Source organism: Actinia tenebrosa, unplaced genomic scaffold (genome assembly GCF_029948245.1).
Source record: "Actinia tenebrosa isolate PJP-AT-01 unplaced genomic scaffold, QUT_ActTen_1.0 PGA_scaffold8__29_contigs__length_14323225, whole genome shotgun sequence".
NCBI classification, from domain to species: domain Eukaryota; kingdom Metazoa; phylum Cnidaria; class Anthozoa; order Actiniaria; family Actiniidae; genus Actinia; species Actinia tenebrosa.
The window spans coordinates 7,408,833-7,436,604 of record NW_028292585.1 but is presented as its reverse complement, the minus strand read 5'-3'; the positions used below and the strand labels follow the sequence as shown (position 1 = coordinate 7,436,604).

Sequence of the window (27,772 nt, the reverse complement as noted above, 5' to 3'; positions counted from 1 at the left end):
GTTCTTTTCTCCACTTTCTTTAACAGAGAGCACAAGTCGATCGTAATAATCATAAGGTGTTAAAGTCAACAAGTTGATATCGTCGACCGTGATCATCGCTTTTCATATTCATTGTTTTCTATTCTTCTAAAGTGTTGTCAGGTAAGACTCTTGAGAGATAAATACCGCTCAATCAACGGCCAACAGCCTCTTAACAATTCAAAAAAAGGTAGGAAGGAAGTTCGGCCATAACATCGGAAAATAACGTGAATGGAGCCACCGATAACCTTTACTTCGCATTTCTGAGCCTTCGTTTGGTACACGTCTGCAATCTACAGAGAATCTTTTAACCGTCTTGAACTGAGAAAAAGATTTTTTTGAACCGATATTCAGGGAAACCACGCAACACAGGTAAGCGGCACCGGCTCCAGTGAGGTTCTGAAAAGTTAAACTATACTTATCTCAGGATTAGTGTACATAGCCAAAGGATCTAGATTAGTATTTTATACCAGAGGATTGAACATGTCTAACTTAAGGCTACACAGAAGATGCCATGCGTCAAGCACTTTAATTGTGAATGCATTGTAATTCCATTGATTCCCTGAAAATAAGACAGCTTGAAATGTCGGTTTCTTTTGCGGAATTGCAAATGTCAAAAAATCCCATAAAAATGCCGTCTTGGTAAAGCTTGCTTTAGCTCTTCTCAAACCAGACGGGATTTAATAAATCGTTTTTGAGAAGTCTATGTCAAAATACGTCATTTTTACGGACTTGGCACAAAGGGTGGCTAGAATGTTCTAAGCTAATACTTGTCGAAGCTCTGCTTCTAGTTGAGGGTGTACGCACTTTACTCTGAACAACTCGAATCCTACAAGTCCTTAATCAAACGTGATTACGCAAATCTAACATAGAATTCTAATTCATTCAAAATGAGTAGGATCGTCAGTATTTAATGCCGATGAGTAACTACACTACACTGGCAAGGACTTTTCAAAAGTTTTTCAGCAAAATGGTCATATTGTCATATCGTGGCTTTCTAAAGCAAACATGGGTGTTCGTATGTATTCATAAAATTTATTAAGTTGGGAGCTAAAGTTCCTTCATGTCATTTGGTGGAGCAACAACTATTAAAATCAAGTACTGTAAGTGTTTCCTAACGAATAGTGCAGTTTAATTGTTAATTATTAGAATTTTTTTAATGTACCACTTTCTTTTAATTATATTATCCATATTTATACAGAATAGGTACAGAATTTACACATAAAGGTGCCGGCAAGTCGTTCTAAAAATATTTGCTGTCGCCGATCAATGCGAAAAACAGGTTTCTTTAATACATCGCCCACTGTAAGATGTACTGGACAATTTGGCTGAGAAATTTTAGTTCGGTATCTGATCGCATCGATGACTTTGCCGGCGACTACCTCCGGATTTCAAGTTCAACTCAGTTCAGAGCAACTGCACCTTGCGCTATCAGATCAGTTAGGATAACACATTTATTTAAAAAAATAGAGAACATTCATCGATTCTGAAAACCTTAGAATGCTATGAATTTACAGGTATTAGAGTTTCCAGTGGACTTATATATTTTCAGTTGGCAAAAGAGTTTAGCGAATACTGAAGTAACGATCAATGAGAGTGCATTTAGAATGTGATGACAATGCTCTACGATGCTCTGATTGGACAAAAAATAATAGGAAACCATTTCAGTGTCCGTCATACTTGTGCGAAAGTTAAACATGATAAAACCGCCAAATTTCCCAAGCACTTATCTCAAAAACATTTTAGTTCCTTTTCTTATCTTATCTTATCTTTCCTTTTCTTTTCTTTCCTATTTCTTCTTTTTTTATTTATCCTTTCTTTCATTTATCCATCCATCCATACGTCCGTCCACCCGTTCGTCCGTCTGTCCATTTTTTTTTGGAAAATGATTCGAATTATACTAGAGTTTTCATATCAATATTATGACTTTGTTTCGGTGCTTGTATATCTATTAAGCCGGAAATTTACCATTCATTGTTCCGTAGTCCCTTTGTAAACATTAGAAGAGCAACGAAATTACTTTCATTTTAATATTCAAAGATTGTTGACACTTCAAGAACACCGTGGACTTAATATTTTCTAAGTTTTTTTTTCTTTTTTGCGAAAAGTGGTGTGTTTTGTTCCTACTGCGCATGACACATTTCCAAGACAACGAGGTGAAAACACAACACTTTTTGCTGCAGTCATTAGGAAGTCCATTATAGCTGGTTTACTGAACAAGGTATCAAAGCACTTGAGAAACAGTCAAACAAATTCTCAATAGAAAAAATAGTGATCTAAATATTGATCTGAATCGCGGGGGGAAAACAACAACTAAGAATATAGTCGGAAAAAAACATAATTTAGCTGAAATAACGAACGGTTAAAAAAACGGTTATATTCCTCGCAACTAAAATTCAATGAATATCTAAGCCTTACTTTATCTTGGCTGTATTCATAGATCCCAACTTAGTGGCACAGTGGCTTGTTGAGATGCCTAATTTTAGTTTTTGAAGCCTGAAGTCTGACAAAAGAAATAAACTATCGGCCTGTGAATGACACAACAGTTAATGATGAGAGTGCTTAGGAAAAAAAAATTGTTTATATTTCTCAAAACTGAATTAAACTATGAAAAAAAAAATCGTTTTGAAAATATCGACAAGTTGAACAAGTCTTTTTGGTTCCCTGTAGCTCTATAAACTGAATTAAAACTAAATGCAATCGATTTGAAATAATAGGCAAGTTTTTCTTTTGTGTGTGTGTTTTTATTCCCTGTGGCACTGACGCTAATGCTAAGAGCTTTCAAAGGCTGAAAACTCCCAGCTTGTTTAGAGTTCAAACAGGTCTTAGACAGTCCATGAAATAAATGTGCCAAACATAGCAGCCCTTGAAATCCTAATTTAGACCAGACGTGTTCAAAAGCAACAGAAATGACACATGTATCCGAAACAAAATTGAACGTCAGGAAAAATGTACTCAAGATGGGAAAGGAATTAAAAGTGTTTCTCCTTAGGATCATGAACAAGCATTTTTAAGCAAAAAAGCTTTTAAGCTGAGTTATTTTAACTCCTGTGCAGCTCTTTCGATATTTATTTAGTACACTGATTAAGTAAGTATATGTACGACGTTAGTCACTATGAAGTAATTCTATTGCGTGATTATTCCCAAAGTTTGAACAAGAAACAAATGGTTCAGTTCTGTAATGTAAGAATAATCGTTTATGATTTACACTAGATTTAATTAGTTGCAGTATAGACCCAGTATCGGGTGGACTGTCTAGATTCTACTTTCGCAATTTCTGGTTTTCAATCATTCCCAACTGAGAATGAAATAACACAAGACACGGCGGCCATGTTGGATGATATAACAAAAGAGAATAATCACGAATCTTTTGTTAAATTCCACCAACATGGCGGCTGTGAAAATTATTAATATTAGAAGCTCAGAGTAAAACTATCCTTTCGATGAAACAAAGTCGCTATAGTTCGATCCTCAAAAATATTACACAATTGTTCAAGTTCCCTTTTGAGAGATATGAATATACATGTATGAATAAATATGAGCAAGACTGAAGTAAAAACAAATAAACCAGAATTGGGACAACGAAAGCGGAAAATTTGTGCCATTTAAAAATAATTGAAATTTCACATCAAACGAAGCTCCAAGTCAAAACCTATTTTTATTTAAAAACACTAAAAATAGTTAAATTTCCAAACATGTTTTTTGTTCCCCTGGTTAATCCTTTAAGAATACACCATTATAATCCTACAGATTTAAAGTAAAGGAAGAAATAGACTCCAGCTTTTTTATTACGTGGTTGAGTGGCTTCCACATGGTTGTTTTTCCACTAATTACTTGTCACAAATGGTTCTTTTTGAAGCTGTTCTTCGAGTTCTGAAGCTAACAAGTAGTGACAAACCTCAAGTGTGGTCCCCTAAGATAATACTTGGAATGCAAATCAACTTTGAATAAGCAAATAAAACCCTTCTTAAGACGTCAACACACTTTGATTTTCGTTTAGTCGTCTTCTGTCTTCCAAGAACTTCACTTCTTCGTCTCACGGTAAGTCCGTATTTCCGCGTCTGACACAAATATGTACTCAGAATTTTTAATGTTTCCCAATTAGGTAACTACAACTTCAAAATTTCCCTCTTTTTATTTAATTTAGTTACATATTTTCGTATTATTTGACCTTTTTCATAGGCCATATACACTACGTACAACTACGTACTACGTACGAATGGAAACAAAGTGAAAACAATAAGCTTTTTGGTTTTTCCTATAGTTCAAGTTCAAAATTTCAGGTCTTAAATCAAAAAGTGCATTTATTTAAAGTACCATTTCTTAAAGACGGACTTTTTTTAAAAATTCTCAAATGTATCAAGAATGTGTTTGGTTCAACTGGTATGGTAGTTTAGAGTTTTGATTTGACGAGAAACAATGATTGATCGCAAGAAGCCATTGCCATGCACTGGATTAAATAAAGCCAATAACTTTGATATGAGATGTATTACCAGTCGTAAAATTGCTTTGAGTTTTTTCTTTTTTCATAATTTCTGGTTCCTTCTCGACTGCGAAATGGAAAAATTTTGCAATTGCATGTGTGTAGCCTGAGTAGTCTTTGAACAGTTTCATTGCTCACCACTCCTTGTAAAGTTTGACAGTAATGATAAAAAGGTAATTTACCTTTTCATCATTACTGTTTCATTAGAAACACCGACGCAGCTCACACTAGTTTTTAGCTAGTTATATCTTCTTGTAAAGTTTGATTAATTTTAAATGTGGCAGCTGTCAATCAATACCACTATGTTACAAATTGATTGATGAGATGGGCTGCTTATCACGTGACTTAAATTTAATGCCTACGCATACTTTTCTTCGTGTGTCTGCTAAATTAAAATAGTCAAGGCTCTTGAATGGAACACTTGAATATTCTGTACTACATCGAGGCTAACCCTGAGCAACAGAGAATTCAAAACTCGAGTATTCATTATAAACTGAATCGTTTTGATACCGGTCGGTATTGAAGTTCAGTCAGTATTCTCTGCATGATTTACCAAAGATTGTTAAAGAAAAACGGGCCGGCTCGAAAATTAACCATCTCATATAATATGTGACTACGAAAGTGCGTCTTGAGCAATCACGGAACGACCAAGCGCATCATTAATAACATACACAGTGACAACTTAACAGAAGTGCGGCTGTTGCCATGACAACTATCGTTCGTTTTATTATAACACAGTACCAATGCTCGAAACAACTTTTATGGAGTTTCGATAGGCGTGTACGTACTAATTGAACCAGAAGAAATGACGCTAGCTTAGGAAAATTAACGCCTTAGGAAGTCTGCCTTACGAAGAATAGTTTCTTTAGATCTTGACTTACTTTAGATTTATACTCAAAAAACGACTATTTTGCTAGATATACATAGATAAGTTTCTAACAATGCAGGGAAGAATGACCCTCCAAAGAAATCCGAATCTAGCAAATATAGGACAAGAATTTGCTGTATAACCAAAATTCCCTTGAATAAAGTCATTTAAGCATTTTTGCAGCTTTTCTTCTTGTTCGCCGTTTTTTTCCAACGTATTTTTTTCTTCTTTTTTTTTAACAAAATAGTTCTGAAACAAATACTTAGTGATTAGACTGCATCAGTTGCTTAGTTTACGGTTTATGGAAAATATCCTTTATATGGAAGATCTTAAAATAGTAACTAAACTTTCGAAAGGTTTATTTACTAGTTTTATTAACTGACATTTACAATATTAAAATACAAGTTCTTTTTATTGCAAAATCTAAAATGTCGAAAAGATTATAATTATAATAATAATAATTACATGTTTTACCAGGGTAAGCTCGTCAGCAAACAGCTGTTATCAAGGAGCGCCCTGGGGGCAACAAAAATTATCAACAAAATAATAAGATAATTAAATATATATATACTGTAAAATACTAAAATGTTAGTAAAAATCAATACAATTCATTAAAACATTTAAAAAATATCTTTGAGATTAGACTTAAATAATAATAAAGAATTAATCTCTTTAAGAGAGCTAGGTAGACTATTGTAAATGATAGCTCCAGAATAATAAAACGTTTTCTTGGCTGATTCAGTCCTAACTTTTGGTATGATAATATTTAAACCATTTTGTCTAGTATTATAGCCATGTGAGACATAATTAAAGTAACCATTAAAAATCTCAGGTGCAATGCCATTTAAGCACTTAAAAATAAAAATAAGCTTATGAATTGAACATCTATTTCGAAGACTCTTCCAGCCCAATTTATCTATCACCTTATCATGGTCTAAGCTACAATCCTTTAAAATTATTCGGAAATTATTACCGTTTAGTTTTGAATATTTTACAGCAAAGTTCGTTTCCAAAGTTGATTTTTTTATTTCTACTCTAAACAAAGCCCAAAGCAGTATTACCAGTTTCTTTAGAAAGCAGAAAAACTGTTTACAAAGGTTTTTGTTTGGTCGGAAAGTGACTGATAGCTAGTGCCAGCTAATCCAAACGTCTAAGACTCCATGGTCAACATATGTTTGTTAAAAGTAATTAAAGCTTATTTCGTGCTTTTCCCTAATCATCCATGGATTATGAAGATTTAGAAAAGGTTTACAAACTTACGGCCAAAATGTATCCAAAGACATTCAAAAATGGGCCTAAGTTTTCTATGCTTTCGTCATGGTGGTTGTTTGCGCGACATTATAGGAATACCTCTTTAAAAATACGAAATTAGCTCTTTTTTGTTTGGGTTGACATGGCCCGTCTGTTGTTCACATGCGCCTTGTGTGCAGGAGGATTAAGACTTTAGCTTGGAAAGAGTCCAAACATTGGATCAGCTTAGCGGCTATTAGGTCTATTGTTACACAGATAACAACTCAAGTGTACGAAAGTTCTTGAAGCCGCAATAACACGTTAAGTAGTCGTGCAGTAAAATCTTTACCAAGCTTGTACCAACCAAACATCAAGATTTATTCATATATCACTTCTCTTCTGATGTACTTTATAAGATACGTGACCTGGGCCAAAGATCGAACTATTGTATGGTCGTAGTAAATCGTCTGAGGTTAGTACCGTATGTCTACAGCGAGGGCTCAACCTTGACCCGATCTTTCGGCTTCAGTGTAACGGAATTATCTAGTTTTTTGTTCGTGTAAATAATTCATACAATTTGAATAAGCTTTCGTTTATGAACCGTTGTAAAACTTGAAAACAAAACTGAAGATTTTCTTTCAAGTTCGTGTTTAAAACTTCAGTATTGTATACGTGATTATAATTAGCGGTTAATTTTCATAAATCCCGTGTTTATTGTTATATTTTATCGCTTTGGACATAGTCTTATGGACCACTCGTTTTGAACTGCTCTAGAAACGTCTGTGATTCAAGTTTATGTCCTCTTAGTCTTAAGTACTCTTAAGAACTACTTGAATCAACATTTATGTCCTTATATGTAGAGATAAGAGAACTGCAAAAAACTTGTTAATTTTTTTTTGATAATTCAATCGAAAGTGGAATCGCTACCTTTGAGGGTCGTTCGTGCCTCTTCCTGTCCTGGTTCACAGTTTTTCATCTGTTATGGGAAGTTTTGGCGCCCACAAGGTCCATTGAACAATGCTCCTGTAGGGGAACGGAAGGTATGATAAGCGTCGTATCAACATAGGAAAGCTTATTGTAACATCCTTAATTTTAACTATTGTAAGAAATACTAGGTAATGAAAACTAGTTCACGGTCGCTGTAACTTGGCCCAAACCGGAACCTGGCATGCGGTGATAAGCTGGTGCTAACTGAGAGAACCGTACTGATAGATTTATATATAAATCCGCAAACTGAACCAGTTTTTCGCTCATCGTACCTCGAAATGGCTAAAAAAGGGAAATGGAAAATAATTCGGTGCATCCTTTTTAAGCATTGCCAGTTGTGCTAACTTCATGGCAGAACCGTAGCCCAATGTGGGGAAAGAGACCCGGACTTCTGAAACAGCGAGTCATGCCCGATTGAGCGGGTTAGTCACTTCAATAGGCGACCCTTAGAGACAGTTGTATTTTTTTTCCGGTTCTTTCTTATTTTCCTCGTATAATTTTTAGCGGGTTTCATTCTTTGTTTACGAATTTCTCTTTTCCTATCTTTCATTTCTTTTACTTTGTTTGCTCAACTATAATTCATCCAAAATTTATAGCTTAAAGATGATAACAAAAACTGGAAGAAAGAAAAGAAAAAGAAAAAAACGAAAACCAACTTATTCTTATTGTAAATTAATTCTGAAAAACCCCTTGGGGTAAATTAATAAAGCCAAGAGAGTATAATATATTTATGCTCTCTTGATAAAGCTTATCATATTCAGTATAAAAGGATACTCTCAAGTTCTCGTGCTGTGAATTTTGCTTTAATGCTTGGTGTCGAATGTGAACAGAGCTGTTTGCTAGTGGTTCTCTCCTCAATATGCTTCACCCCGCTTTCTACGTTTTTTCCCCTCCCACAAGGAGCAAAATTCAACTCAGTCCGCACTACAATAAACGCTTTATCAAGAGAGCATAAATATATTATACCCTCTTGGCTTCATTAACTTACCCCAAGGGGTTTTTCAAAATTAATTTACAACAAATTATAAAATAAATATTAAAAATTTCGCATTCTGATTGGTTGAGAGCGCGTGCTGTATGTATGAGAGCACACAGCACCACACGCCCTTTGCATTTTATGAAAGAAACAAAAAAACTTGCTTGCTGTGCTGTGCTGTGCGGAGTTATAAAGCACTTGGGGATTGGCAGAACACTCGAGAAGTGTCGAGAAGCATTCCACTACGCGTCGTGCTTCTCCTAACACTTCTGTCTTGTTCTATCTATCCCAGCGTGCTTTATAACTGCACACAGCACGCGCAAACGTTTTCTATTTCTTCATTATTAAAAGTGAACAAAATACTAATTGTAGATTAAAAAAACTATGTCAAAGAAATGGTAGTTTTTCTGGGTATTTCAAGAAGAGCGAAGAAACAGGACCTTTTTGGAATATCGTTTCATCTTGTGTAACATTCGGAAAATGAGTTTTAATACACCAGCCAAACAAGATACATAACAACTTTGTTTATCTCAAATGTTTCATCTGTCACTATAAAGCGTTATAAGGGTTTAAACTTCCATTATGTCTCCGTAATTTTTTTCGGTTTACTGTTACTGAATATTCATTATTCTATCTATTTTTTTTCAAGCATGGTTTCACTTCTAGCTTTTTTTTAAACTCATCATTACAATAGTTTCAATATGCTGGTTCCAAGCGTTTTTTTAATCTGTTCTTGTTAAAATCAGAACCAAAATTTTAATTTCCTAAGAGAAAAGCACATCAAATATTGACAAAGAAAAACCTTCTTTTTCGTAATTCTTTTTAACCTGTATAGTAATTAATAATTATTATCAATCTTCAAGATCTCTTTTAGAGAGGATAATAACGTTATTCGTGCAGTATTGGTTATAATAGATTAAGCTTCTTGACACTAACACCACCGGTTTGAAAAAAATTATCTGGAAGAAACAAATACCATAATAAAAACACCTTCTTGAGGAAAAGAAAAAAAAAATTAGTTGCCTCCTTTTTCGAGTATTATTTTGCGATAGCAAAAATTTTCTTTGCAGAATATTTATGAAAATTTTATGTGACGTTTATAATTACTCAACAAAAATGTCCTTTTTGGCGGGAAAATGTACTTGTTGTTGAAAACGCACGCGTCTTTAATTTTAGCGGGAAAAAGTTACCAACAGGGTAAAACTAAAGTGACAACACTTGATCCTTTTCCTCCATCTTTGAAGTAACCGAAATGTTAAAAATGCAAATCTTTTGAAATTACTATGGCAATATTAATTATAATAAATGATTTTTTTAATAATTGTGATTGAAAGTGCTAACGAGTGCAATATAACATATGAGTTAAAGTCATATTGTTGTGAAAACAAAGCCGTGAATAGAAACCCTTGTTCGTTTAGGGCATTTTTGACAAAATTTGGCGGACAAATCGAGACTAGTAAATCATTTCTCCACGGGTTTTCCAAGGACTTAAATCAACTGCTTATTAAAACCCGTAGGTTTCTTATTAGTCTGTGTCAATATTTCCTTTAATTAATACTCTTATTTCAGTCAGTATATTGCCCAGCATGGTATTGCTTTTAGTTGTCCCTTGAGTTCAATTGGTACCGCCAACAAACAAGTTCACCACAGGTCTCTTATCTGTCTTGAATGATCCTTCAGGGTGACCATATATTTCTAGCGGAACCACACCAAATTTCTGTAAATTATTGTCAATTGATTTTAACATTCATTACCCTGACATTTTCATATAAAAAGGATCCCAACAAATCCTAACATTGAATATCGATTTTGCCAGGTGAAGCATAAAGGCCTCATTTTCAAGGCAAGGGGTAACTTCACTGACGAAAAGTAAAACCACACATTCAAGGTAATTTTACAAAAGCTCATCATATCTATTAATTTTAATCCAACGCCTTCCCTATGCTTTCAACAAAAACCTTCAAACACAGTCAAGGAAAACGGTCAAGTATTGAGGGAAGGCAGTCTTATCATTAAAAACTGCAAACATTTTATGAAACCGAAATCTTTTTCACCATTACGTTTCGTTTATGGCCAATGAAATCTTGTTTATAAAGATTTTAAAAAGTCCTTTTTTTTTCGCGAGAAGCAAAAACACACTAAAAAAGTTGCGAAACAAGATTCCTTTAGTTTGTTTACATCTGCTAACAATGAGCGAATATTTTAAAATTTATTTTCAATTTACGCCTGTTTAATAGCTTAAATTTTAGTAGAGATGACAGCGGTCGTGTCTATAGTTGAAAGAAAACCTTTCCTGAAGTAACTATACATGTACAAAGAAGCCACATTCCCATTTTGTCTGTATGTATTTTCAGAATAAAGCTTTAAGAGGCTTTCCAATCTTGTTGGAAATAAGGAATCTTTGATGCAACATAGAAAAATCTGCACTACCTTTTTATCCGTTTTAACGGTAGATGATTAATATTCTCTATGCGAGAAAAACATGCATCATCCCATTGAAGATATTGGACCAATAATGACACTAAAACGGCCAAATAATTTATAATCTTCTTTATGTCACTCTGGGTAGAATTCATTAATAATGAAAGAAAATGGCCAGGAAATTACCATCACAAACAATAGAGTTAACTAGTCGAGTAAATGAGAATTAGACAGAAAATGCTTTTATGGTATATCCAGGTGTCATAGATATTCCATAGAAATTTCTCTTTGGAAACTGCGCTGAAAAAATATTCTAAATGTCAGTAATTTTTTAAGCTGAAGATTAACTTTTTCCTTTTTCCTTTATTTTTTTCAAATATTCATTCATCGTCGCCAAAAGTGACAGTGCTTACAAATGATAAAGAGTCAACAGTCTTGCATCGTATTTTAATAAAACATTGTTTGCCAATTTTAATAAAGAGATTGGCTTCCAAATCGAGTGCAAATAACTTCTCAGTGATAGCGTATGACAATAATAAACGTAGATCACTAATAAAATTTATGATTGGCATCAAATGTTATGAGTATGTTTTTAGAATTGAAATTGAAGAAATTAAAACAATGTTTTAAAAGAGTTAATGCATTTAAATTCTAAGTTCACATTGTTAACACGGTTCTTAATTGCCAAAGAGATAAACAATAGCGTAAAACTGGAATATATTAATTTCAAATTTGGAGAGGAAGCCAATTGAAAGTCGTCACATGTCTTTTCGTTTTCCTATTGGCTGGAACAATGAAATCCAGTTGTTTTTCGGGCAAAATAAGTCTTAAAGGATTGATATCAGGAACAATTAGTACTCATACAATTACTGTTTTGGCTATCACGAGTGCTGGTCGTTTTTTATTGTTTTATTTTGGATAAATAACGTGGAGGACAGGAAAAAAACAAAACAAAACAACAGTTCGACTACAACAAGGTATTATTTGGCTATATCGTCATTTTTCAAATTTTTCTCTCGGCATGTAGGAAGTGGTTTGTTTCTCCCAGCGGTTTAGAAATGAAAAAAAAAAAGAAACAGGGTAATACTTACTTTAATTTTAAAATATATTTTTTTCTTTCTAATATATAGATTCTATTATTTTAAAATACAATGCTAAACTTTTTTTGGTTTTTGGCAAAGCGGTTGTATCGATCTTACTTCTATGTCTGTAAAGGTTGCGAAACAGCAAGAAAACTATGCAATTTTTAGAATTTCCACTTATCAGTTGTTTACTTCCACCTTGGCAGAGAATACACAAACTATCCACGTCCTGAAAATACTCTTAAAATATCCACAGAATGTCCTCATAATATTTTCACGTACTTTTCGCACTTTCTCGAAACCTCGCTCAACTGTGCGAACCAACTCCGAATTTCTACAGAGTTGGAACTCCACAAAGTATTTAAAAGGAACCCACTGTCCAGTTTCAATTCTTTTAATTTATTTTTATAAGTTTTCCTTTTAAAACAAAGCTGCTTAGTTTATTGTTTCACCTGCTGGGTTTTGACCAAGTCCTACGGCAATTTTCTTTCTAGGAAAACTGGCATAATGAATGCGCATGCTCAGAAAAGACCTATAAAGAGCTTAACGACATAGTCTCATAGTAGTCTACTCCGCAAAATAGCTTTCCTGCAGACAAAACAAGACAAAAGCCTCAGTTTAATTTATCCAAGGTTTTCTTTTTTAGATTTGTTTGGAAAAACATTAATTCGGTAGCGAGGACGTACCAAGCGACCCAAATTAGATAAATTTGCTTTTAGGCAATAGATGAATAGATACCTAAGAGCAACTTCAAATAAATTAGCATCTTAGTGAAATTCTATAACTTTTTAGTACTGCGATTCAGTCGATTGGAGAAATTTTTTTTAAAACTTGATAAAAATAAAATTTAATATTACGTTTTCGTACGTAGTTGTTCATGGCTGAGTTATTGTCTTTGAGAGCGAGAGCTTAGCAAAATATTAATTGAAGTAAGAATAATGAAATGATATGAATGATATTCGTGTTTTCATCATGTCATGTTTTTGTATTTTGTGAGAATAATTACGGAAGCATTGTCGGCAAAATGAGATCGTTATCCATGGAGATATTGTATTTATGCTGATTATATCTTGCTTAACAGCATATGGATTTCCTTACAATTAAAAATTCGACTGCAGTGAAAAGAGAGAAAGAAAATGAAAAGAAAAAAAAAAAACGGAGAAAAAAGGAATTTAGTTTTTAAGCTGCAGGATTTAGTTAAGATGACAAAAAGAAATGAAATAGAAATGGAAATGGAAAGAAGGGAAGAGAAAAGAAAAAAGAAAAGAAAAGAAAAAAAGGAAAGAAAAGGAAAGAAAAGAAAGGAAAGGACTGAAAGGAAAGGAAAGGAAAGGAAATAGAAAAGATAAGATAAGAAAAGAAAAGAGACATGAGGCGAATTTTAGATAAAGAACAGAGGAGAAACCAAAGGGTTGAGAAGAAAAAGTGAAAGGAAAGGAAAGGATGAAGGAACGATAAATAGACAATAGACTTTTCCTTGATATCATTTCGTGTTTTCATTGCTATAGATTGATTCTTAATCTTAATGAACGCCTGGGGAGACGGAATATTTGCAAGCCCTATCTTGATCTCTCTCTGCAGCTGACTGACCGATTGACGCACTGACATCATTTTATTTTCATTTTCCAACAACACTAACCTTGAACAAGAACTTTACAATAAAAGAAACTGAGTCAACGACCCAATACAGATCTAATCACTATAATCTTATAAACTCGTTCAAACAGAAGCCATCTTTTTCGGAAATACAAATAAATTAATCTAGAGAAATCGTGAAGCCTGTAGCACTTTCCATCCAGATGCATTAGTAATATCATATTGACATATCATCGAGACTAGTTTGACAGCCTCCTTAGGCCATGTCTGTTCGTTGCCAATGTAGAATTACCTGGCTATATCTACATATTATCCAACTCTCAGTCCGACCCTCTTGTCTCATTCAATTGCTGGTCTTTATCCAATCAACGGCGTATTTTGTTCTTTTTGGAACAATTCCCCCTTATTGGCATTCGGGACCTTATTTAACGTTTTGGTCGACAGTCTTTGACAATTTCAAAAATTAATCATTGGTGCGTTTCTCAAGGAGAGACTTTTAGCTTCGGAGGTGAGTCCATTGTCATAGATTTAAGGATATATTCTTGAAGTTTAGAATCTTGAGCACAGAAACATCCGCTAGCTGCCCTTGAGATTCGTTGGTAATGAAGTAAGGGTTTCGAGAGACATTTTTCAAAAAAAAGAAAAAGCCTCAACTCTGGCAATACAATGGAAAATTAACAGACAATAATCACTTCTGGTCTGACCTAACTTTAGATGAAAGAGTCCCCTTGCAATTTTCAAGGAAAATGAAGAATAGTAAAAATGTTAGTAAAAATTTAAATTTAAAAGGTCGGGTTTTTTTTCAATATCAAGCCGACCTTCCGTATTGTAGATACTGTCTTTGTTAAAACTATGAGAATTGGAATTGGTGTTTTTTTCTTGTGCGATTCATTATCCCACCAGCATAGCATTCTCTCCTCGGTTTTGTAGGATTTGAATAGGAACGACACAGCTCTGACATGTCATCCAACTCTATTTAGTTATACTGTACATGAAATTTTATATTTAGCACTTGTATGTTCAAAAATCTAATAGTGACGGTCGTCATCGACAGTTCTATAGTCACGATTTTTATTGTGTGCTTATTGTTGCCTTTTTCATTGATATTGTCTCAAAGATATGAAAAACACTTTACAATTGTTTAAAATTTATTGTTTAAGTTCCAGCTTTTGTTTAGTTTATTTTAAGGTAAAATAGTTGACCTAAAGAGGCTGTCTAAAAAGCAAAGTTGAACGATATTGATATTAACTTTGCGAATACAGTTGCGCCACTACCGCTTGAATTGAAATATTGCATCATCAAATTTTTTTCTGCAAATAATTTATAGCTTTAAAAATATATGTGAATGTGTTTCTTTGGGCCAAAAGTTTAAATACGAAAAGAAATATCTTACTCAAAAAACTTCAAGTCATTATTCTCGTATTTAAGAATATAGTTATTCAAAAAAACTCGTCATTTAGACAAAAGATAGTTGATTCAAGCCGGCAACCTGCAGTTGTACTTGACTTTTAAATCCTACCGAAGTTACTATAAAGGTCAGTGTATCAAGTGCACATCAGCTGCTTGTGTTAGCGACCATCGCGTATCCAAGTAAACAATCAAAGATACTTTTGAAAAAGCTGGGTTCCCGAACAAACTAACTTGATGGTTGAAATGAAGCAATCGAACTAAAGTAGAGGAATCAGAAGAGAATCATCGGAGAAATTAAGGTTATATATTTTTATTTTATTTTAATCCGTTGTGACTTTTAGTTTTAGGGGGCGGAGAGTTAGATAATGGTATAATGAAAAAAATAAGTAATTTTTCCAACAATATTTTTCATTGCATTTCTCTCTTTCTTATGTTAGTTTTATTTTACTTTATTTCCTTTTTAATTTAATTTAATTTTGCTTTATTTTATATTTTGTTATATTTTGTTTTATTTCGATTGTTTAATTTTTATTTCATTTTTATTTCCTTTTATTTCATTTATGCGCATGATTATATGTTACCAGATCTAATTTGCCGGGCTTCTCGTATTCATGAGCCATTAAAGCCCTTCTCACTTTTAATTAAACAATTTCATAGTCAACACTTAAAGCAGCGCACGGAATACCTTTTCAAGAAAATATCGGAGTTAAGAACTTTGAAATGACATTAACAATCGACAAAACATTACTTAACTACAAGAGAGAAAAAATGAAAGGAGCGAAAGAAGTACTATAAGGGAAGGCACATTTTTTTATTGAGGGGTGGGGGTGGGGAGGGCTGGGGCTTCCATGAAAGGGAAGGGTCGTTAGTGAAAATTTGAACTTTTGTGGAGTGTCAAACCTTTTTATTTTGACGAAAGCTTTTTACTCGTTGACTTAACAGAAGGGTTATGAATTCCTTACTGAATCAAAGGGGAAGGCCACAAGCATTTAAAAAACGTTTATTGCGAGTTCCCCATCCCTCCTCCCGATAAAAACGTACTTTCTCTGGGGGACAATAAAATACCAAAGATTTAGTAAGATAAGACATTTGAAAGACACCTAACACAATAAACCGGAATTATCGAGGATCGATTATAATTATGATAATTAATGGATAACAGGGTAACAGTAACACGTAAGAAATTCAGTGCTACAATGACAGCAAATACAAGATTGAAAACACTAAACAACACAGTATAAGATCCTGACCTACCCGAGCACTTAAGCCTCGAAGAGAGGGCGTGCTTGTAATTTGGTAAATGTAAATGTAAATGTAAATGTAATAATAAAGAATATAATAATATAATATAATAATAAAAAATAACATCAAAGTGAGAGAGGATGTGGAGTGGACATTCGAGGAGCTTGCGTGTATGGTAACTATGATTATCACTGATGTCGATCAATAATAGATGAAGAGCTTAGCTTTACTGGTGTGAAATGAAAAGGTAGTACAAGTGAATAGAAAAGAGAAAACAAAGGAAGGAAGGAAGGAAAAAAAGAAAGGAAGGAAGGAAAAATGAATTACTCTAAGGAGTAACGTATCCACGAGAAAATGAAAAGTGAAACGATTTGAATATTTGCACGCATATTTTGGCCTAATAAATACTATAGAACGAAAACAAGGTATCTTGGCACGTACAGGGGTAATTCGCTCAATAAAAACTTGATTGTAAAACAAAAAATGATCAAAATTTATTGACGAAAACCTGGAAATCCAATTAAGGTTTAGTAAGAACTCCAATTTACTGAGGCAACAATCGAGTTGGATTACTAATACACTATTCATCTACACGACTAATACATAAATGAAGAAGCCTTTAGTGTTAGCGTCATATTCTCCTGTCTAAATAACGACTTGAATCCTCCACTTGACAACTTCTGAGATCATGTGCAAAGATAGTCGAAGTCACAAAGCTTTCCACTTCACTAGCAGCTGTCGTGAAAAGCCGTATACAGCGATTTTTAAAAGGTTGTCATTTGAATACTGAATGCACCATTTTAAAAAAACGTTGTCGTTCGGCATCTGGAATGGGCGATCTGTGTGCTTTTACGTTTTCTAACTCAGATACGAAAAATTACATTATTCACTTAAAAGTCATGCCTCATTTTCCAATCTCCTAAAAGAAAACTGCGTTGTTCAGCTGTGAATATATTTTACAATTTGCAAGCCTGCTACTCTGTCTTAGTTTCAGATTTCAGACCTCCGGCCGACAACGTTTTTTGAAATACGTGAATACTGCGACTTGAATAAAGGCTTAGTGCATTAGATTAACATTTTAGAGTCTTTTAGAAGGAAAATTCAAGGCTTAAACAACATGTTGGTTCTAAATATAAAAGCCAATGAATATTTGAATAATTTAAAGAAGCTTTTCTTCCTGGATTTGGCTTAAATTTCAACATTATAAGATTAACCAAAACGCTAAAAACAAACGTCTTCGAAACAGGGCCAGGAATATACAGAACTCCTAACGCCGACGAAAAGGGGTAGAAAAGATTGAGTCGTTTAAATTGCCTTTTTGCAAGAGTCTTGACACTTTGAATGAATTACATTTGATGTAAAAAAGTGAAAGTAATCTTGAGTGTCATGAGTGTGGGATACCAGCATCCTCTGCGGTCGATTTTTTTTTCATTTGTGACGCCCAGCTTTTTATCATGCAGAAGTGATATTGTGATAGAAAAGAACTTATCTAGTAATTTATGATTGCAGTTAGCGAATAAGAAAAAGCTTTACGAGGAGATCATATCAAGACTGCCATCTTCTGCTTTGCTCTCAACGTCGTTATCAGACGCTATTCAGAACGCCAGACAGTGTACGACAAACGAAAACTTCATTTCAACGCGAGGTATGAAAAAATTATCTAATGGTTGTAGATACTAAAATTACACTTTGTTTTGCGCGGTGTCTGCTAATTCTTTTATTCGTTTTTTCATTCGAGATTTTCAGATTGGTAAATATTTGCATTCTATTCTTTGTTCGTTTACAGTTTCTAGTATAAACGTGTTCCTAAAACAATGTGCCTTCGCTCACCTCTGCCATATCTGTCTCTCATCATAATCATTACCATGTTATATAGTAAAGAAAACACTTTCGTCGAAGTTTGATCACGATAATAATCACATATTTAAAAACAAGATTTCTTTCTACATGTCTTTGCCTCCCTCTCTTCTTATGTTCAATTTGTGATATTTATTATAATTATTACTAAGATTCAACATTAGCAACTTATAATATTTGCAAAACTGTTTTCTTTGTTAACAAAAAGCCGGAAAAAACTCGAACACGTCTTTCAAGTATAACATTGTTTTCCTACACATGAAATTTAAGCAATTTTTGGTCGGCATGTGAATTTTATTTAGCTATGGTGAAACGTGACTAAACTGGCCTTATTTACTGCATACGTATAGCGTCGCTATATACAAATGGGAGTGTAGTAATATAAACACCAGCATGGGGTAGACGCCGTGAAAGAGTAATATGGACACGGCTTACCGACAATACGATCTGTTGAACTCAAAGTCTTCTTACATAGTGAAAATAGAAACTAAAACTTTTAATCTAAAACTTAAGTCTGCGAGACTGAAGGAAGATGTTGGTCCAACACTAGAGACTAACTACAATTTTTTTCAAGTTTTACATAATTTTTTCACGTTGTATATGGTAAAGTTTTCGCCTACTATATTGCCACCCATGGTTATCAAAGCAGTTTGATCAGTACCAGGCTAAGTGCAGAAATACTTAGCGTCAATAATCGAGTATGCAATCTTTTTTCCCCATAAACTAGAGTGGTATTTTAACATCTGTTTTTAAATTTTTAAAGGTTTAATGAAAATACTGATATGGTTTTACAAGGATGTTGACGTCGGTGAAGTTTTTGTTGCTTGTTGCTTTATACCAAGCTTGAAATGTGCTTTGTTAATATGTAAATAAAGCCATCACAGCAGAAAATATACAGAAAAAAGGCGCAGACACAGGGGAGGATCCAGGATTTTGTTCAGGGAGGGGTGCAACCCTTAAAGTCAAAGGCAAAAAAAAAATTGACTATCTTAGAAGTAGGAGCACAAAGTGTAACCAGGGAGGGGTGCGCACCTTCTGCACTCCTCCCCTGGATCCGCATCTAAGACACATGAGAAAATTCCGTATTGTTGTGTCCTTCCTCTGATTGCATTTACATCGCCCGTAGTGCATTTCGGGCTTGGTATGCAACATGCTACAAAACCTTCAGCAAGCTATTTGAAATAGCTGTCTCTTCTCTTCTCTTCTCTTCTCTTCTCTTCTCTTCTCTTCTCTTCTCTTCTCTTCTCTTCTCTTCTCTTCCCTTCACTTCCTTTCCCTTCCCTTCCCTTCCCTTTCCTCCCTTCTCTTTTATTCTTTTTTCTCTTCTCTCGGTTCTTCTTTCTTTCTTTTTCTTTCCTTTTGAGTGTTATCTATTTTTCATCTTGTTTATTTCTCCAATCATTTCTATCAACCATAAATGCTCTGACGTATGAACCGCGGATTGTGCAGTTACGCCCTCAATCATTTCCCCCCGCGTAATTTGCGTCACTTCATTTGAATTACGTGGTCTCATGCTGTGTTGTCGTACATGCGTTACTTTATTTCAATTCGTCAAAGTCTTGCAGTAGGAATCCATGACTGACTTCACCTGAAGTGACTGTCAAAACAAACCTCAAGCCAATCAAATACAACTTAGCTGACAAATGCGGCATAGAAAACTGTATTCTTTATTCCATCAACTGTAGTGACAGTAAGAGTTCACTCTTTAAACGACAAATTTAAAAGACACGAATTTTGAAACGACAAATTTGTGAAATTTATACAAGAAATTTAGTGATCTCCTGGTATTCCCCGAGTTCATCAACCGATTTAGACATAAACTAGGCAAAATATCTTCATTTCCAAGTGTTTGTTTGACACATCTGCGATAGCGAATGAATGGTGCACAGGCTGTATGATCAACCCTATGGTCAACTGGTACGGTCAATTCCTTATTCACATTCAATATGGATGAAAAGAATTTAACCAAATGAAACGAGGTATTATTTTTTTTCTTCTAAATCCTCTTATTTTTTCTTTTTCTTTTCTGTTTGTTTTTGCGTAGCGACAAACGAACATTCTAGAGCTTTCTCTGGGCGTTCGAACCTTCACTTCCTCATAAGCGTATAGAATTTTCGAGTAATTCATAAGAACCATTGTCAATCATTATTATGACTGTTAAAAATGAAATTATTAATCGAATGACGGAAGATCCTGCGGGAGGGAGGCCTGAAAATACTTTATTTCATCTTATATTAACTATTGCCCATTATCCTGACATTTGATCGTAAAACTGTTCTGAATAAGCTCAAGGATTATAACAGATTTATGTCAAATACACCACGACTTGGCAAAGTTTGTTAAGGGTAATATGTCTAAATTTTAAGCAAATTTATCAAAAATATCGGTTAAGTTTTGCGTTTTCTCGAGCAGTGAGAACCAGTGAGTTTTGTTGAAGAGATGAAACAGATGGCGAAAAACTTAAAGTGTATATCAGGTCTAGAATTTTTTTACGGTTTTGGCATCTCTAGATGATATAAATAAATATTCCAAAAAAAATTTTTCGATTTCGAATTTTTTTCACCTCGAAATCAGCCTTCAAAGTTAGATTTCTGGCGACGCCCAGTCGTGTTGGCCGTGTTTTAGGAGACTGGTAACTAGTGACGTAAATTCGAGAACCGAGAAAAGCGATTGTCAAGGATACGAGTAGACAAAGTATTGTAAACATTGACCCGTTAGTGACTTTCATTCCTTCAAAAACATAAATTTCAATATATAATTTCACAAGATGGCTACGAACCATTACGGGAGTGATTGCAGCTCTGAAAGCGAGATTTCAAGTATATATTCAGAGGAAGAGGATGGAGAAATAGAGGACGAATGCCATCAACATGCTGAAACACACGAGTCAGATGATAGCTACCCCAGGTCTGAATCTCACGAATTGGTAGGACCATATTCTTCAGAACCACTTGCTGATGCGGACTGGCTCAGTGAATATAACGAAGAAATTTCAAAGATCGAGAAGAGAAATGAAAAGCTTCAAGAAAGATTTGATGGCGTCACGCCGAATAGCGCTTGGTACGTAACTATCAAGATCTAGCTACAAGCTCACTCTTTTTGCAAAATATTTAGTTTCGTTTTGATTTTTTTACTAACTCGCAAATCTAAACGTTTCCTCTTTTAGGTGTAGATGCGGTCATTGCAAGAAAGACTTACTTCAAAAACCTCAAGAGTGTAATTGCTGTCACGAAATAGAGGGTTGTCTCGAGTCACTGAAGTCTTCCGAAGTGCTCGAAGAATTGGAAGTACCTCCCATTTGTGTGACCTTACATCCAGGGTTTGAGCCTGTTTGTTTAAATCGCTGGTCCCTACGTTCATCATGTGCCAAGTACCGCACTATCGACGGATATAAGTATAGACAAACTGGCAGTGAAGAAGAGTGAGTAAATCCTTTTTTTTCTTCTAAGCTTAGTTTTAATTACATGGGCCCAGAACAAGTAAGATAACTATGACTAATGTTTTCTTCCTTATTTTCTTATATCTTTTACTGTTCACGTGCTTTACAAGTCATACCATGCCGTTTTAAAGTATTACTTATTTCCATGATAATGATGTAAATAGCAATTGTAACTGACAGTTGTTTATTTCAAGAATATATTCTTGTTTGTTTGATAAGTTTATATACTAACAAATTATCATTTCATATTTTAGGCTTCTCCGTGCAACAGCTTACAGGGAATTCACCCAATTGGTTCATGGTTATCAAGGAGGAGGATCCAAGAGAATCCCACTGCCTGCTTGTGCATACCACTCGATAAGAAAACAGTTTCCTAGCACCGATTTTTGTGGATACGAAGATAACGAGTGATACATATTATATTATAAACAGAACATTGCATTAGAGTGATTTTACTCGAAGCATGAAAAAAATTGCACTACATAGTAGTAGATATTCACTGTTTTCTTTTGTTTTACTTCGACTCTCCTCACTAATTATACAACTTTGTATCATGGGTCTAATAGAAATGACTCAAATTGCCTTTATGAGGGTTGTTTTGTATTTGTCACTTTGTATTGCACTTACAACTATAATAAAAAATTATAAAATAATTAATTGTAAAAAGTATTACAAAATGATACATTTCTACATATTAATATAAGAGTGAAGTCACTAAACCAGTGAAATGGATAGTAGACTAATACACCTTAGCACTGAGACTCTAATGCCATTGTTTTCTTTTGTGTCTATTTGACTATTACACCTTAACAAGTAATTTCTATTTCACGGGTTTAGTAACTTCACTCTAAAAGCAAGAGAGTATTAACTGCTTTTCTGGTTTTTAGGGCAGTCTTTCACATTCTTGTGTCCTTTCATGGGATTCTTGCAATGAGTGCAATGAGGGATTGATTTCTCTATCCTGCCTTCTCCAATCTTCTTTGTTTTCTTAATTTCGGCAGCTTTGGCTTCTTGTTCAAGTACCTGTGATACTGATAAAAGTAATGCACAAATTAGCATGAAGTGAATAGTTGATGACAAAATTGTTAGTTTATATTATACTTCTATTATGTTATGACTGTTAGATTATTCAACATATTAGAAATAAACCTTCATGACTTAGACACAACAGTCTAATTATGAAGAAAGATCTATAGTGAAAGCACTGAATAAGGACTTGGTGATATTTGAACACTGAAACAGAGTGCAGTCAGTATAACCAGTGAAATAGTACAAAATCTAAATAGTAGTAATAATTAGCACAAATTCATTTGTTTTCTTTTGTTTGGTTAGCACTATTCAGTGCTATTCAGCTAAGCAAATTTCACAGGTATGATGATGGCACTCTTCAAACTTAGAAACATCAATGGGAAATAACATCCTACTCGCATGGTGTTGTGGGTGGTACATTGTCTACAACCATACTCTTTCTTTTTTCCTTTTTTTCCAAAGCCACAGTTTTACTTTCTTTTACCAGCATCGTGTTCATTGATGGTGGGGTCATTTCTTTTAATTCTTTCTGTGCCTCTCTTAACATGTCTTCTTTCTGCAATGCTTCGAGAAAAGTGATGTATATCTCTTCCACATACCCTATTGATAAAAGATAAACAATAACATGTATACAAGTATTTTTTGACCATAATTCTTACCATAATCTGGTTTTATTCTCACATCTCTTACAGTAGCCTCCCCATTTTTAAACTTCGGATAAATAAATCTCACTTGGTCTGATCCATCTGGCTTCTTTTTTGTCTCTCTAATGATATTGTAGTTGAAGTGGCTTACAGCAAGTATTTGTCTTGGAAGGAAAGAAAACAAAGAGAATGATTATAACAAATTATTATTCTTATTATTCGAATATCTTAGTTTGATTTCATTTGTTTCTTTATTTTGCATATTGCAATTCAAGTTTTTGCAAGAATGCAAATATTTAGTCATGCATTTATGTCTTATTTCTTGATAGCTTTTATATGAGAATAATACTATGATTATAATATTAGAAAAATCTATATAGTAAACAAACGATAGTGCTACAGTTGGGGCATATAGTCCAATATGTGTGACATTTTTTTATTATCAATCGACGACTTACCTTTCGGCGATTTCTTCGAGAATTGTTGGCTTCAGCTGAACTAGTCGATGGAACTGGGTAAAGTTTTGGGTATGACACAATTCCGGTCTCATCCCTTACTAAGTGTGCCAGCTTTCTGTCGTCTTCTCCGAAAGAGTAACGCTGACTGTAGTCCTCTGGAGAAAAGTGCTCCGAGCATATTGCCGAAGTCGCCGTAGGCGTCCATTTTGCTCGTCTTTTCAACACAAAATCGACCCATCTTTTCCTTCTAGCCTTTGCTATTGGTCGGTCATCATTAAAATAAGGGATCGTATGAAGTTTTATGCCTTTCTTCGTTATATTTGAACACCCTCCAACCACGCACCTACTAGGCATATTTACAATACTTCGAAAGGCCGATCTAAACTGTGTCACCGAATTTACGTCACAGAAAAACTAGTGCCAGTCCATTAGCGTCTCCCAAAACACGGCCAACACGACTGGGCGTCGCCAGAAATCTAACTTTGAAGGCTGATTTCGAGGTGAAAAAAATTCGAAATCGAAAAATTTTTTTTGGAATATTTATTCATATCATCTAGAGATGCCAAAACCGTAAAAAAATTCTAGACCTGATATACACTTTAACACCGTGTGCGAAACTAGTCACAAATGTAAGAACGAACAAATGTACATGTAAGTTTAAACAATTTCCTGCTAAAGTTTAACCTTAACGTTTTTCACCTTCCTAAAGAGAAATACTTCCTGACAATAAACATTTATATTTTTCGAAGTCTCGGTTCAAAACCAAAATATGTAGCATTTAATATGGAAATAGAGAATATCGCACTAAGAGAGTAGTTATGATTGGTATTCTGTGCAAACAGCTGTAGAAAACTTCGCTCTCTATCTAACATTCACAACTCAAGACCTGAACATCTTTAATTATTGAAAAATAGTACAATGAAACTTTGCATGAAAATAAAGCGAGCTTAAGTACCAAGAATCGGGCACGGTTTGATTGCTTTTACACTTCTGTCTTGCAGAAAGCCTTAAATATGAGTCAACAGATAAATTCGAGTTTATCGGATTTGTCCGAGTCCCTTCCTATATCATTAGCTTTATCGGCCTCAATCTACCCCAACACAGACATTCTGTTGGTTCTTTATCTCATTATGAGTGATTTTCTTTTCAATGTTTGGCAAAATTGATTGGCAGAAATCGTAATTGACACTGTAGAATATCGTCCTAAGTAAACAAAAGCCGTACGCTATAGATTCAGTAAGAGGCAGCGAGTCTCCTCAGTAGCGACTCTCCTCAGTTATAAATCATACGTTAATTTATAATGTTTTTAAGCGTCACAACAATGATAATATCCCCTCTTATCTTTCACCTTTAACACAGGACAAAGGGGAGATTCTCTCATAAGGAAAAGAAACTGTGACACAAAAATTTAGTAATTTAACTAACACATACTTCAGTGGTCACAAGTTTCTTGCAAACATCCTCAGTTCGATGAGAGACGGACCCCTTTACACTTAGTTCCAAGTACTCAGAGCGGAATTGTTTTGTTTCCTTGACTACTGCTCGTAAATAAATAGGAATACAAGTGAATTTGTTCACCTGTTCGGAGTATTGTCTTACAAAAGCGCGAAGAATAGCGCCGCCATCTTGTGGCGTAGTCTAAGCTTGCGACCATCCCGCCTTAAACGCGCATGCTGATTTTTTGAAAAGCCAATGTTTGTAATTGATGTCATATACTGATTTTGGAGGTTTTTGTGGGGCTTTGAAGCCTGGGGAGATATTTCTTGAAGAAATAATGGTGAGAACCGTCGAAAACTGCGTCAATGGTTATATTTAATTTCCTCGACACTTAAGTGAAAATACAGGAAAAAACACGTTGAATATTGGTAAAATCCGTTTCTCAATTCATTCATTGACTTACTAGACAATTCGCCGCGTTTGTTCATATGTATAATTAGCATTTTCACTGAGCTTTGTTCAAAGGAGGATTTGGAAGAGTACATCTTATGCTAATTCTTAGCCAAATGATAAATCTTTTTTGCCAAATAATACTAAAGGTTACAAGGTACACAAAAGCATTTTGTCAGTATAAGTGTGTGTTGATAGAAAGCCCGTATGAAATGAATTAACTGGATTTTTTCTTCTTTTCACAGAAATCTGGGGTAAGATCATACTTTTAATGATAACAGCTATAAAAAAGCCTTCTTGGACTGATTGCTATTGGGATGGAAGACACTAGTGAACGGAAGTTCCCACCACGGAGTAAATTCAACGATGAAGAAGCTACGGCAGTATTGAGACTGATTATTGAACAAGAAAAACTTCTCAAAAACGCAAATACAAGGCCATTGTTAAATATTTCAGCGAATAGACTACAACGTCTACCGCCTCTTAACGCCAAACGATCAGAATCTCTTGACGAAAATGAACTTGAAAATGTACGAACTCGGAAACCTTCGGGCCATCGTGAACCTGGATCTGAGATTTTTCTCAAACCAACGCTACTAAAAGGCAAAGATTCCAGGAGTCTTAGTGATAACGTGTCGTTGCCTGGAAAGCCCCGTAGGGTTCCCGATATATACAGCACACCTAAGATCGTAAAACCTCACAGGGATCGCGAGCGGCCGAAAGGGTCTTACGGCAGAAATAATGCTCTGAGAAAAGACATCAACAATGAACTTACTCCTTTAGAAAATCACAGTGACGAACGACAATTAGAGACAGAGGTTCAGAGATCTGAATCAAACGGGTGTCATAAAGACGCCACAGAAACTGAAGATAACACGTTCTCTCCCATTCATAATGGATACATTAGTGATCATGGATTATATGAACGACCGAATTGCCCTGCGCCAGCTCAATATTCTCCTCCTTCGTACATCAACTGACTCCTCGACATATCATAAAGTGTGCCACAGATAACAAGAAAGCTGATAATATTGAATACTATTTAGTTAGTCGACAACGTCAACTGCTTTACGTGGACTATATATCATAGTATGGGCTGGGTTCAGTATCTCTCTCTTTATTTTCAAATACATTCTTACGCTTTTTCCTATCTTTATGTATGCTCAAACTATTGAGTTGACGCAATTGCTCATTCTTTTGCAATCTTGGAGTAATTTGCCTTTTTTTAAGTTTTAGTATCGATTTTATACTTTTCATATGCATTCATTCTTCCATTCATTTTGCTTCATTTCACTCCTATTCCCATAGATATTCCGTGTTTTGAAATTGAGCTTACGTAGACAGTTCAATACGAAATACCGAGATATTTTTTGCAAATAAAAATGAGAACGATGAAGTACAAACCGAATCAAACAAAACAACACAAGAAAAATCTGTGACATTCAGTGATTTAAAAAAGATAAATTTCTTGAAATACAGATCACGAAAAAACAACGAGAAAGATCCATCGCGACAAACGTGTACCAGAGCGCGATTCTAAAATGTCTAGCAATCTATAAATAAGTTGCAACTCGGTAACTGAAGACTGGCTTGGTTTACTTGAGCAAAGAAATGGCTGAAGAGCTGTATCAACAGCTCGACAGGTGTCAAAAATAGTATACCAAGGTCTTTTGTTCTCAAAAGTAAACCAACTATCAAAAAAAATGACAACGCTAGCCAAATAATTTGGCCATATTGATATTACATATTTACTCTTTAAAAAATATTGCTATTAGATAATTCATGTAAAAAGCTACATGTGTATATTATATTATATTAAAGTCATACAAAAATAAAAGACTAAGAAATAAAAAAATAATAACAATGTTGCTGAGTTTCCCCAGGAGCGAAGCTTTATAGGCAATTTACTTAGATCATAGTTAATTAACTATGCCGGATAGTTAACTATATATCAACTATGCTTAGACTGTTTCCTAGCGATTCATCACAATACAGTACAATACAGTACAGTACAGTACAGGAAAAATGCCGTGACAGTATAGCTAAGAGTTTGCCATCTCTTTTTACTCTTATGATATAAAACCTTTCTATTTCATGTACTTCATTTTTGTGTCCGAAACCCTTCATCAACTCACTGGTATAAAC

At 34.5% G+C, this 27,772-nt stretch overlaps 3 protein-coding genes and 1 long non-coding RNA gene across 17 annotated transcripts in view; 2 read left to right on the top strand and 2 right to left on the bottom strand.

The window, feature by feature from the left end:
• Positions 1 to 90: 90 nt before the first annotated feature.
• Positions 91 to 27,722, top strand: LOC116299638 (uncharacterized). 13 transcript variants are annotated; one of them, XM_031708326.2, is made up of 4 exons: positions 91 to 141; positions 10,379 to 10,450; positions 17,823 to 17,958; positions 25,873 to 27,722. In XM_031708326.2, the coding sequence occupies exon 4, from the start codon at positions 25,945 to 25,947 to the stop codon at positions 26,605 to 26,607; it is 663 nt and encodes a 220-aa protein (XP_031564186.1). In that variant the 5' UTR covers positions 91 to 141; positions 10,379 to 10,450; positions 17,823 to 17,958; positions 25,873 to 25,944; the 3' UTR covers positions 26,608 to 27,722. The 13 variants fall into 13 exon arrangements, with proteins under 13 accessions (XP_031564186.1, XP_031564194.1, XP_088880393.1 ...); XM_089024267.1 differs by lacking the exon at positions 91 to 141 and adding an exon at positions 3,904 to 4,059; XM_031708327.1 differs by lacking the exon at positions 91 to 141 and adding an exon at positions 7,053 to 7,071.
• LOC116299642 (uncharacterized) overlaps positions 5,717 to 27,772 on the bottom strand; it is a 31,606-nt gene continuing 9,550 nt past the window's right edge. The window contains exon 2 of the long non-coding RNA XR_004197488.2: positions 5,717 to 7,622. This is a non-coding gene — a long non-coding RNA (uncharacterized LOC116299642). The remainder of the gene's footprint in view (positions 7,623 to 27,772) is intronic.
• On the top strand, positions 20,240 to 22,262 carry LOC148905082 (uncharacterized). Its single transcript, XM_089024266.1, has 3 exons — positions 20,240 to 21,230; positions 21,337 to 21,591; positions 21,864 to 22,262. Exons 1-3 carry the CDS (start codon positions 20,938 to 20,940, stop codon positions 22,018 to 22,020), a joined length of 705 nt encoding a protein of 234 aa, XP_088880392.1. The 5' UTR covers positions 20,240 to 20,937; the 3' UTR covers positions 22,021 to 22,262.
• LOC148905081 (uncharacterized) lies at positions 21,777 to 24,350 on the bottom strand. 2 transcript variants are annotated; one of them, XM_089024270.1, is made up of 3 exons: positions 23,741 to 24,350; positions 23,298 to 23,446; positions 21,777 to 22,640 (listed from the first exon to the last, which is right to left on the bottom strand). In XM_089024270.1, exons 1-3 carry the CDS (start codon positions 23,830 to 23,832, stop codon positions 22,474 to 22,476), a joined length of 408 nt encoding a protein of 135 aa, XP_088880396.1. In that variant the 5' UTR covers positions 23,833 to 24,350; the 3' UTR covers positions 21,777 to 22,473. The 2 variants fall into 2 exon arrangements, with proteins under 2 accessions (XP_088880396.1, XP_088880395.1); XM_089024269.1 differs by lacking the exon at positions 21,777 to 22,640 and adding an exon at positions 22,667 to 23,238 and having other exon boundaries at positions 23,741 to 24,348.

Coding starts and splice junctions, on each gene's coding strand:
- LOC116299638 (XM_031708326.2), top strand. CDS start 25,945: ATGGAAGACACTAGTGAACGGAAGTTCCCACCACGGAGTAAATTCAAC.
- LOC148905082 (XM_089024266.1), top strand. CDS start 20,938: ATGGCTACGAACCATTACGGGAGTGATTGCAGCTCTGAAAGCGAGATT. Junction 21,231..21,336: donor GTCACGCCGAATAGCGCTTG/GTACGTAACTAT, acceptor TTCCTCTTTTAG/GTGTAGATGCGGTCATTGCA. Junction 21,592..21,863: donor CAAACTGGCAGTGAAGAAGA/GTGAGTAAATCC, acceptor TTCATATTTTAG/GCTTCTCCGTGCAACAGCTT.
- LOC148905081 (XM_089024269.1), bottom strand. CDS start 23,832: ATGAGACCGGAATTGTGTCATACCCAAAACTTTACCCAGTTCCATCGA. Junction 23,447..23,740: donor CTCGAAGAAATCGCCGAAAG/GTAAGTCGTCGA, acceptor TTTCCTTCCAAG/ACAAATACTTGCTGTAAGCC. Junction 23,239..23,297: donor GAGAATAAAACCAGATTATG/GTAAGAATTATG, acceptor TTTTATCAATAG/GGTATGTGGAAGAGATATAC.